This window comes from Rattus norvegicus, chromosome 9 (assembly GCF_021556685.1).
Source record: "Rattus norvegicus strain SHRSP/BbbUtx chromosome 9, alternate assembly SHRSP_T2T, whole genome shotgun sequence".
In the NCBI taxonomy this organism is placed as follows: Eukaryota; Metazoa; Chordata; class Mammalia; order Rodentia; family Muridae; genus Rattus; species Rattus norvegicus.
The window spans coordinates 9,142,501-9,155,097 of record NC_141542.1 but is presented as its reverse complement, the minus strand read 5'-3'; the positions used below and the strand labels follow the sequence as shown (position 1 = coordinate 9,155,097).

General features: G+C 39.9%; 1 protein-coding gene across 15 annotated transcripts in view; it reads left to right on the top strand.

The window, feature by feature from the left end:
• Positions 1 to 12,597, top strand: part of Tbc1d5 (TBC1 domain family, member 5) — a 529,632-nt gene that overhangs the window by 347,681 nt on the left and 169,354 nt on the right. For all 15 annotated transcript variants that reach the window (XR_015628837.1, XR_015628836.1, XR_015628835.1 and 12 more), the window contains 1 exon segment: positions 6,027 to 6,169. Coding sequence is in view for 9 of the 15 variants with exons in the window: in XM_087567202.1 (XP_087423328.1) it covers positions 6,027 to 6,169 (143 nt within the window). In the remaining 6 variants the exon portion in view is untranslated.

Genomic DNA, 12,597 nt, shown 5'->3' with positions numbered 1-12,597 from the left:
TAAGATTCTCAATTATTGTATTACATGTTTCCACCTCTTTCTTTACCCACTCCAAATCTTCTTGTGCCCTGTGGTGGTTTGTATAGGAATGGCCCCCATAGACTTATGTGATTGAATAGTTGCTTCATAGTGAGTGGTAAAATTAGGAGGGTTAGTCTTGTTGGAGGAAGTGTGTCACTGTGTAGGCAGGCTTCAAGGTCTCATATATGCTCAAGCTATGCCCAGTGTGGTACACAGTCTCATTTTGCTGACTAAGGATCAAGTTACAGAATTCTCAGCTCCTTATCCAACACCATGTCTGCCTGCACACCACTCTTTTTGGCCACGATAATAATGAACTAACCCAGCTGGCTATAAGCCAGCCTTAACTAAATGGTTTTTCTTTCAAGAGTTGCTGTGGTTATCGTAATCGTGTCTCTTTACAACAATAAAACCCCTCTCTACTGCCTCTCATGGATTGTACCTCTCTTGGGAGCCATTTATTCCCTACAGATATTTATCTAAGAGTAGAGACTTGTAAAGTTTTTTCTATCCACATTGACATGTCAAGTGCTACTGTCACTGTCATCCCTCCTCTGTGGTGTTCTCAGAGCCTTAGGGTTGCACTATAGATGGACTACTTGGGATATGCCCTGTGATTTCACTTTTGGTTTGGGTTTGGGTTTGGGTTTGGGTTTGGGTTTGGGTTTGGGTTTGGGTTTGGGTTTGGGTTTGGGTTTGGGTTTGGGTTTGGGTTTGGGTTTAGGTCTGGTTTGGTTTGGTTTGGTTTGGTTTGGTTTGGTTTGGTTTGGTTTGGTTTGGGTCTCTATAGAAAGCTCCTTCTGCATCTGCAGCATACACAGCTTCTTTGATGAGAGGTGAAAACACTTATCAGTGGGTAGAAAGATAAATATTTAAAATGCCGTTAGAAGTCATTCCGACTTATATTTCTGCTCTAGGGTCTGTGCCCCCTCTATCCATGGGTAGTTGGTTATATATAGTCCCAGGCATGAATTCTCCCCTATTGAGCATGCCTTAAGTCTTATTAGATAGCTGTTTGTTATCCCTAAGCTAAAGTTGCCATTGTTGTGTCATGGGTCTGTCTTACTATGCTGGGCATTGTGGTTTGTAGACTTTACAGCTGAGAGTGGCTACCGATGGCTTGTTTTCCTTGGCAGCTTTAATAGCATCTTCTGATACTATGAGATCTAGTTCTTAGGGAGGCTTCCGGGTCAATTTCACTGCAGTCCCTCCAAGTCCTGCCATGGGTTTTATTGTTAGACTGTGGGTTTGTTGAGGAAGCATTATTACCCTGTGCAGCATAATTCCATCTGTTTATTGCTCTGTATATCAATTTATGTATGAATTACTAGAACTAGTTAAAAAAAAAACTTACCAAGCAAAGTAGGTTAAGCATCGTCCATTAATGTATTCTACAGAAATTTTAGAAAAATAATTGAAGATATTTTGCCATACATTATTTATGATTTTAATTTTCAAAAACCTAAGACTTAAAGTTAAAAAATGTCTTATGATTCTAGCTATAATAACTACAACTTTTAAGACTCTTTTCACGGGGGAAGTAAATACTCAAAATCAAATCATTTCAAAAGAATTACAAGGAAACTAGCTAAACTCAGTCAAATAGGTTTTAAACCTCAGATAGTTTCATGGCTTTTGTTTTTAGCTGATACTGAAAGAATTTAAATTGTGTGTTATTCCAGAAAAATCATGCAATATTTAAAACTTGCTGGTTTTGAAGAGTACTTGTAAACAGAAAACAAAACCCAGAATTAATATCTTATCATTCAGCAAGAGTCTGACATGTTATTGTTGCTTGTTTTATTTTATTTTGTTTTCTTGCTGTTTTGTTTCCTTTGATACATGATTTCTCTGTGTATCCCTGGCTATCCTGGAACTCTCTTTGTAGAACAGGCTTTCCTGGAACTCAGAGATCTGCCTGTCTGCGCCTCCCAAGTACTGAGAGTGAAGGACTGTTCTGCCATGCTGGGCTAGGATGTTTCCTGGTGTTTTTTTTTTTAAATGAAATTGGATACATTTTCCTACCTTGTTCTTGTGTGGTTGTGATACCCATGCCGCATTCAAAATGATCAGTAACAGAAAATAAAAGTAGAAAAGAATATATAAATATATATATATGTATCTATGTATATATATGTATTATTCTATATCCCTCTATAACCATGTTGGCTATGCTTATTTAAACTTCAAGTTGGTCATTCTTGTGAATCAATTTCCTCTTGTTGCTACCATGCACCATTCACCAAGCAATAACACCATCAGTAGTTAATGAGCCCCTGGGAGAAACAGTGTCATTATATAGAACTGAAGGTTGAGACACACACAGGAAGACTGTCATATCTCTGAGAAGTGTACTACTAACTTTAATACTGGGATAGCATTCTGTTTGGGCAGCAGCTATAACTGCTATGTCTCTCTGATGAAGTAGGACGCCATGTCATCACATGCCATGAGGTATGTGAGCACTGCTGTCTTCAGGTGCTGCCTCTGAGAAGCTAAGTAATGGTATCAAGCAATTAAGCTGAACTGTCTTTAGGGAAGAGAGGTTTAATGCCACCCTTAAGTGTAACTTAGCACTCACTAAATATTTTTAACTGCAATAAAAGCATGTTAATTGTAGACATAACTTCTTTATAAGGCCTCATTTTTTAAAGTAGATTTTCCTTTCTAAGAATATAAAAGCTTACTGAAATAACATCTAAAGTAACTCATTCCATAAAGCACTGATTTTTTTTTCCCTTTGCTTTTAAATGTGTGGGGGGAAAAGCCCAAAACAGCACATGAAGGTTTTTGTTTTGAGTGTTCGTATTCGTAATCATGTAAACCTGGATTAGAGTGGTTACTAATACAGGCCTTGTTAGCTCCTTACCACTGCTTTATGGATATTCTGTAGTCTTAAAGATCAGAGATTTGTCCTTAATTTCCCTGGTTTATAAAACAGAGCATAGAGATTATAGTTCAGTATTTGCATGTATAAATTGTTAGATCTTATATCAAATCAACAGTCTGAGCCAACAAAATGCACAACAGATAGAAAGTGCTAAGAGCACAAACCTGGGGGACTGAATTCTATCCCAGGTCCCAGAGCAGAAGGAGGTGGGCACTCATTCATGAAAGCTGTATTCTGATTATAACATGGGTGTCATGACATGCATGCATACACACACAACACACACACATACACACACACACTTTATATTCATGGTGTAGATACATAATGAATGAATCAAAAATTATATATATACTATATATCTAGCTGTAACCCATGTTTTCTTCTAATTCTCATTTCTAAATTCACATTTAATCTTGTATTTCTAAATTTCCCTTCACTTCCTGAACAGTTTTTGTGCCACTATTATTAAGATCAATTCTTGTGTTTCCGTCTGCTAGACCTTTGCTTTTCAGGAGCATGGCCTTCCAGTCACCTGTCATGCCTTGGTGAACATCATGTAGAGCACTTAGAGAAGTGGAGAAAGGACTTGGCAAAGAACGTTTCAGGTCTACCCTCTCCCTCTCCCTAGGTGCGTCATCTCTGGCCAAGCCTCCCCCACTTTACTTGTGTATTGGTCCTAATTCTGGGATTATAGAGGAGATTTTGGCAGAATAAAGCATGTATGAAGAAGCAAAATTTATTTGTAAAATAGCACATCATGGACTTCACACTGAAGATAAAAATGCTGAAGATGTATGTAATTGTACATAATTCTGAGGATGTTAAGTCTGGACAGTGGGAAGAGGGGACGAGCACTGTCCTCTTCAGTGTGAGGGAGGAGGTTGGCACTTAGACACAGACGCATGCAGTGCCTGTGAGCTTATTTTGAAGCTAAGCTAATACAGCCCTCAGCCACAGAAATGTTGCAAGAGAAGGTTGAGCAATATTTGACATTTTGTCATAGAGATAAATTGTTCCTAAAAAGGCAAAAAGCTACTCTATTGTTAGCAATACTGTGTTAAAATTTACATAAGAATTCAAACTGTAAGAAATGCTAAGGAAGACACTGATATTTTCTTCCTGTCCTGTATTAAATTCATTCATTTTATTCACTGATGGAACTTTCAAGTTGTGTCAGTTAAACAGTTGCGAGTAAGCACATTCTAAGTGTCTCTGTCCTTTGAGATGTTTATGTATCTAAGACTCTCTGTACTGATGCTTGTCAATTTGCTCATCGCTGGTAACACACACATGCGCGCGCGCACACACACACACACACACCCCGCAAGACCAGCTAATTCCTCATAATTTAGAACAGTAACCATTTAATTTAGTCACATTTTGTTCTTTTGGGGGAAGTGAATATTAGCCTTGGTAATTTGTAAGAAGTGGAAGTGCAGAGTAAAGTAATTCGTTCTTAACCCACATAGATGAATATGTTCTTAACAAATACATTTGTTAGTGACTATTTTAGATGTTCACTGAGACTGAAAAATGAACTAAAAATTGTATAAATTATTATAACATTTAAAGATATTTACCTAGGCATTTATTTTTCATGAAAAACAAAGTAATAGCTGAGGTAGAAAATACAGTCTAGAAAAAAAGTCTTGACAATATGAATGTGAACATGTTCGATCAGATGATTTCTAGTAACTGTGGTGATAGATGCATGCAGTTAGAGATTGTCCTGTCACAACTGTGCTTTTCCCTTAACACTCTTGGAGCATAGTTTTTTGGGTTTAGTTGGAGGGGTTGGCCGCTAACCTCCAGACAGTTGCATTCTATTTCAAATTTTGCAAAGAAGTAAGATCTTCACTAATTGTGTGTGTTTATAATTTTTGGGGGTTGGGGATTTAGCTCAGTGGTAGAGCGCTTGCCTAGCAAGCGCAAGGCCCTGGGTTCGGTCCCCAACTCCGAAAAAAAGAAAAGGGGAAAAAAAAGAATTTTTGGGGGCTGGAGAGATGGCTCAGCGGTTAAGAGCACTGATTGTTCTTCCAGAGGTCCTGAGTTCAAATCCTAGCAACCATATGGTGGCTCACAACCATCTGTAATGAGATCCGATGTCCCCTTCTGGTGTGTCTGCAGATAGCTACGGTGTACTTATATATAATAAATATAATTTTTGAAAGATTGTCTTTTATATTATGTGCTTGTGCTAGAAATTCACATTTTCAAATTCTCTGGGATATGCCAGAATTGCATAGAACTTTCCCTGAAATGCATGGCAGAAAGACAGTGTGAAAGAATTGTACCCCTATTGCATAAAATTAGAAAAAAAGGAATCAAAATATATCAAACCAAATTTAAATGTTTTTGTACACAATGATATTAGTTGCTTAATTAGGATTGTGGGAAACCTACGGCCATGTCACCATTTATGTTATACAGTTACATACAGCATTGTCTAGTGCCCTAGCTGCTTACTCACTTTCGTTGTGTACTCATGACCTGGGCATGAAATCAACATGCAAACATTTCCTGAAAAATAGCCTAAGTGATTAGCGATAACTATCTCAGGCCAAAAAATAATTAGTAATGTTTGTTTCAGTGTCTCAGTAACTGTGTATATTTGACTACTTGACCCTCCCAAAACTCTACAAGAATACTGATTTTTCCTAACATTAAGTTTTAATTAGAGAAGCTGAACTTTTGGGAAGTTGTATTTCCAGTGAGTAACCCTCCGTGCCGTGCAGCACTGTGTTGACCACATGTTTGTCATTTTTCCTATCCTTTTTTTTATTTATTTATTTTTGCAGGGGGAAGGGAAGGAAAGATTTGAGATTTCTATTTCATACATAAATTTTTTGTTCTCTCCAAGTTCCCTTTTCGTGTTTTACACGTAGAATAATATGTAATGCCTATGGCCATGCATAGAACTTTACAAACTTAAAATTTCAATTTTACAGTGTTTTGTTTTGATACATGATGCTTTCTTAAAATTCAAATCATTCTGTATTTTAATATATATTATTTATGACTGCTCAGTCAGACAGTTGTAGCGTTGTTCAGTTTCATGAGGAAAGGGTCACTATCAGAATCTTGCTCTCCACATGTGCTGGTTTCTGTGCAGACGGTGGGTGCGGCTGCTGTTCGGCAGAGAGTTCCCTCTACAGGACCTGCTGGTGATCTGGGATGCCCTGTTTGCGGACGGCCTCCACCTGAGTCTAGTTGACTATGTCTTCACGGCCATGCTGCTCTACATCCGAGACGCTCGTGAGTATTTCTCACTTTCCCATAGGTTACCCACTAGGTCACCGTGTTTTTCCAAAAATGGTTTGCCTTTTAAATGTACTTTATGGGGCTGGGGATTTAGCTCAGTGGTAGAGCGCTTACCTAGGAAGCGCAAGGCCCTGGGTTCGGTCCCCAGCTCCGGGAAAAAAAAAAAAAAAAAAGAACCAAAAAAAATAAATAAATAAAATAAATGTACTTTATATCTCATTGTTGGATTTACGTATACCTACATTTGTAATAACAGGAAATATTTGAAATGTCACAGGAAATCACTGAACATCTTTTCTGTTAGTGAACCTTGTACATGTTAGGAGATGTGGGCAATGTTATCCTCAGAGCACTGGGTCTTCTTTAGGAGGATTTTTCTAAACACTTTCTTCCTGTTTCAGTCCTCCTGTTACATACACATGTGGACTGCATAAAAACCAACATTTCAATATGTTTAGAGCTCCACCTTCTGACATGTAGCAAGTACTCAAGGATATTTATGAGGAGATTGGCGCTGTTTCTATAGTACCAGTATCTTGCCAATGGGAAAGTAAATCTGGAGTATCTGACTTCTGCCCAGTTATATTTTAACAAATTTTATTCCTTAATATAGTACTCAGTGGTAGATGTGTTCTTGTCTCCTCAGAACCACCTGAGGGTGTTTACTGTAGCCAGAAAGGCATGGCCTCAGCTTATAGGAATCATCAGAGCATGTTTTAGATTTCATTAATACCATAAATTATTTTTCATCTCAGGAGGAATCTCAGTTCCCAAGCAAGATTTGTAAGTCACATATAATAGGAAAGATTGCACTATGTGCTCTGATAGCGTTAAGAGAGGGAAAGAAAACTCTTTTCAGAGTAGGAGCATTTGTAACAGTGACTGTTGCTCTGCCAGACGGCCGTCTTTGTTCTCACAACACCTCCTGCCAGATGCCCTTGTTTTGCCCTGGCAAGCTAATATTCTGTTAAAAGTTGTATTGTTTTCATTCCCTCAATATTATTTATGAGTAACCACAATTTCTCCAAAAACTGCAAAGATTTTTGGGGTGGGGGAGGGCATGTTTGTTTTTTATGTGTGGAAGGTCAAGTACTTTGGACTTCTTTTTAAAAAAATGTTCATTTATTTAACATTAGGAGACTGGCTATATATTTGCTATAGGTGTAACTATTTCCATTAAATTCATATGTGGATATTACAACCATGGTTATTTGGAATATATTTGGAGATAAGATTTTTAGAGTTGTAAAGTTTTAAATGAGTTTTGGAAGCAATCCTATCTTACTTTTTAAATTTTTTTATTTACTTTTACAGTCCAGATTTTATTCTCCTCCCAGTCCACCCCCACTGACACATCTCTCCTCCCCACTGTCTCCACAAGTGTGTCCCCACCCCACCCACCCGACCAGACCTCTAAACTTTCTGGGGCCGCCAGTCTCTTGAAGATTAGATGCATCGTCTCTGACTGAGCCCAGATCCAGGAGTCCTCGGCTGTGTATGTGTTAGAGGCCTCATCTCAGCTGCTGTGTGCTGCCTGGTTAGTGACCCAGTGTCTGAGAGATCTCAGGGGTCCAGGTTAATTGAGTCTACTGATCTTCCTACAGGGTCGTCCTCCTCCTCAGCTTCCTCCAGCTTTTCCCTAATCCAACCAGAGGGGTCAGCAGCTTCTGTTCGTTGGTTGGGTACAAATATCTGCATCTGACTCCTTCAGCCGCTTATTGGATCTTTTGAAGTCATGATAGGTCCCTTTTTTGTGAATGCCCCATAGCCTCAGTAATGGTTTCAGATCTTGGGGCCTCCCCTTGAGCTGAATCCCACTTTGGGCCTGTCACTGGACCTTCTTTTCCTCAGAATCTTCTCCATTTCTATCCCTGCATTTCCTTCAAACAGGAAGAATCATGGGTCAGAGCTTTGACTGTGGGATAGCAACCCCATGCCCTCACTTCATGCCCTCTTTCTGCTGGAGGTGCGTTCAATAAGTTCCCTCTTCCTACTGTAGGGCATTTTATCTAGGGTCCCCTTCTTTGAGTCCTGAGAGTCTCTCATTTCCCAGGACTCTGGTACATTCTAGAAGGTCCTCCAAACCTCCTTCCTCCTGAGGTCACCCATTTCCATTCTTTCTGCTGGCCCTCAGGGCTTCAGTCCTTTTCCCCAACCCAATACCAAATCATATTCCTGTCTCCCTCCTTCCCCATCCCCTTTCCCTCCCCTGTCCCTTCCTCCCTCCCTCCCCGTTGTGGGCTTCTTTAGAGACAAATTGAATGTTCCTTCCATTGGAGCCAGAACTACTGATACAAGACTATGGGGGTTATCAGAAGGGACATCTGGTCAGTAACACAGTATGCTTGGGTAGATGTGATACACACCCAACACTTGTCTCCCTTTTAAAGGTGTACGCATTCTATAGTGGCAAAAAAGAAGAATGAAAACCTTCTCTTAGGGAAAGAAAAACCGTTTTGGACAACTATTGAAATCCATTCTGATATTCTGAAATTCTAAACAATTAAAGGTTTACTCTTCTCATAATTTTGTCACATAACCCGTATATTTTAATGCAATGATCATGTCTCTTATTCTAACATCTATTCTTAATTTCATAGAACAAGGCAAGTTTTTGACAGCTGAAGCCCTTACACATTTTTAATATTTCTATTGATGACTCTGTAAAACATGGCACATGTGGAAAAGTACCAAAGTGATGCTGTCATTTATTCACGTCAGTATCAAATATAACAGCAACCAGCACCTCCCGAAGCTAGAGTGAGTGCGTATTCAGTATTTAAGGTTACCCTTATCCTGGAGATGCTTGCCTGTGGCTGAACTTGAGAGGCAGTAAAAAAGAAAGGGAGAAAAAACAGACAACACAAACATAAACTTTAAGTCAGAAGGTACTCGCTGGCTATATATGTTCCTTCAGATTGCATGACATGACTAGAGTACGCACAAGGAAATACAGCTAGTGACACAACTGAGAAGAGAACAAGAGGGGTCACGACAGTCGGCTGTAATGTGTACGTCACAGAGCTACCCAAGCACTCAAAGCGGAGGCAATAGAGAAATAGAGAACTCAGTTTAGTGTGGCTTAATGATTAAATATAAAAGGTAAAGGGAACAGGAAATCTAGAACAGTCTCCTGTTTGGGATCTTCAGAGACTAGATAATTGAATAGGAAACAACTGTTAGGAATTTATGTGTTATAAGCTTTGGCAATACTGAATTTGAGAAGATTTACTGGAATACATAAAACATTAATGTCATTGTTAATATCAAGACAAATAGAGTTTTACAAATAATTAAGAGATCTTCATTATTTCAACCATAACAATGGGGAATAAGGCCATCATTATATAATAGTCTGTTTGAGCTGGTTTGGTTTATATATGCTATCCCGTAGCAATTATTAATACTTCCCTCTTTTTGTTTGAAATGCTTCCCACGGCCACCTGACATAGGTATAGTGCATACAAAGAGAATGTGGGCAAAAGTGGAACTCTGCTCTTACTGTTGGTGTTGAAGAGAGGTGGGAGTGACATGTAGGCCCGTTTAAGAACATTCAGCCAGGACACAAGAGACCCTAGTTTAAATCTGCAAGGGTAGGGACTAGAAGAGGAGGGCTTGTATTACAGCCTCAAAGAACTATTCTTTATCTTTGGATTCTAAGCACACCCATCCCCATTTTCTAAGAGACCTCCTTCCCCTCGCTAACGTGGCCATACTGGCTAAATCTACAAGCCTCTGCATTCTCCTGTGTGCCCACGCTTTCTGTGCTTTGCCTGTTCCCACCCTGGTTCAGTCCCTTGCTAGTATACATTCTTTGTAGTCATGTAAGTACACATATATATAAAAATCCAAAGACGGGATCTATATATGAGAGAGGACATATGAAGCTTGTCTTTTTGAGTCTGTATTATCTAATTTAATATAATACTTTACAATCCCATCCAGTTCACTGAAAATTTCATAATTTCATTTTTCTTTGTGGCACAATAAAAATTTCTGTGTATACGTTGCACATTTTTATTACCCGTTCATCTGTTGATGGACATTTAAGCTGATTCTGTTTGCTTGCTATCGTGATTAGAACCGTGGTATTATTATGTTGTAAATACATTACTTTCCAACTAAAAAGATGACCTAATAAAGAACATAGAGATAGAATATATTCAGCAATTTTTCAAGAAGAGAAGAGAAGAGAAAGATATAGGAGCACTGATGAGAATGTATCAATTCTCCTTCAGGAATCAGTGCTGTTTTTCTACTGATTCATGACTGTGTCTATGAAGAGAAAAATGACCTCGTGCATTTCTTTCCTTCAGTGAAGGGAAAGATTTTTGTCTGTCTTGGTTTCCTTTTTAAATATAGTATCTAGAAGAGGGCCTAATGCATAATAGGCTTCTAAACAAATGTCTATTGGAGAAAGTAAATGAGGAAACGAGAGCCCTAACAGGAAGACTGTGTGGAAGATGAGCTGTGTGACCGCAGTAAAGCTCATCTGAGAAGGAAGCACCAGGCTGGTCTCATAAATAGACTAGTTTATAGGAAAAGAAAAGAGAAAATGAAAAATCCCAGTGCTGTGGAAGAGGAAGAGTAGGAGTAGTCTTGATAGCCGAAGTGCATGTGACTGACCACCTCAAGCCTAGAATAGCTGTGATGGGCTGGCTCATAGAGACAACAGTCTGTGGGAACACCCGACTGTGCCCAGGAGTCCCAGAAACAGAGGAGGAGGAAGATGGTTGAACAGGCTTAGCCCACCTTCAAATTAATTAGGGTAAAGGTAAAGGTGGAGGACACTGAGTGCATTTTAAGAGAGTAGCTTAGGATGTATGAACCAAGAACACAGCCTGGAAATGACTACAAGGAATGTATACTAGCAAGGGACTGAACCAGGGTGGAAACAGGCAAAGCACAGAAAGCCGTGGCCACAGAGGAGAATGCAGAGGCTTGTAGATTTAGCCAGTATGGCCACGTTAGCGAAGGGAAGGAACTCTCTTAGAAAATTAAGTTGAGGAAGGTAAGATTTTATTTGGTTCTCCGTGGGTCCCTCAGCAAGAATAACAATACGAAAAGGAGATTAGGTTGAAAGAGAGAGAGAGAGAGAGAGAGAGAGAGAGAGAGAGAGAGCGAGAGAGAGAGAGAGAGAGCGCGAGCGCGCGAGCCAGCCACACCGAAACCTCAAACAAAGAAAATAGCAGGAAAGCAATTTTTAACCAACCATTTATTCAAGTAAGAAGTATTTCAACACATATTGAATTAGTCAGGGTTCTCTGGCGTCACAGAACTAATGGAATATATCTCTATATTGAGGAAACTTATTGTGATGACTTACACTCTGCATTCCAACTAACCCAGCAATGGGCGCTGTAGATCCAGGAATCTAGTAGTCGCTCAGTCCCATGAGTCTAGTTGTTTCGGCTGGTCTTCTGTACAAGTAGATTCTAACCATACATGCTGGCCAGTAAGTGTAAGCAGGCAAAGGAGAGTGAGTCTTCCTTCCTCCAATGTCCTTATGGAGGTCTCCAGCAGAAGGTGTGGCCCAGATTAAAGGTGTGCACCATCACGCCTGGATCTGGGACTTGCTTTGTCCCAGGGTGACCTTGAACTCAGAGATCTACCTTGCCTTGGCCTAAGTTTTTTATGGCCATGGTGCCTCAAGATCTCCATGCCAAGAACCAGGTCAAAAGCTTGTGTCTTCCAGCCTCAAGATCTGGATCACAGGTGAGCCTCCAATTCTGGATTGTAGTTCATTCCAGATATAGTCAAGTTGACAACCAGGAATAGCCATTACACATTTTTACCAAGTTACTACTATTTACCAGACCGCAGTTTACATATGGCACTGTAAAATGGACCTAGTGAATGTGTAGGTGCATACTGTAAGGAGAAAGAACTTTTATGGAAAGGTTTGAAACAGATGCAGGAAGAGTGGTTCCCACCTTATAGTGAAGGGGGCAAGGGCAATAGCAGGTGAAGAGGGCAGGCTTAGGGGAGGCATCACTCCTCCTCACGCACGGACTGAGGAGACAGCAGGAGAGGTGGGCATAAACCAGGCTGGGCAAGTGCATGGGAAGCAGAAGTTATTGGGTGAAGTAAGTTTATCATGCTAGAACTTAATGACACAAACAAAGGAGCAAGTGAAGAGACAAACATATGTTATGAGGAGCCAAGAAGGAGAGAAAGGGAGACTGAGGAGGACAGACAGTGGGCCGAGGTCTGTTTCTCTTGCTATGAGGAGACATCATGACCAAGGCAACTCTTATCTAGGGAAACATTTAATTGTGAGTTTGCTTACAGATAGATAGTCCACAGTCATCATGGCAGGAAGAAAACAGGCCTGGTGCTAGAGCAGTACCTGAGATCTTTATATCCTGATCCTCAGGCAGCAAAGAGAGAAAGGCTGTATCTTAGCTTTTGAACCTCAAAAC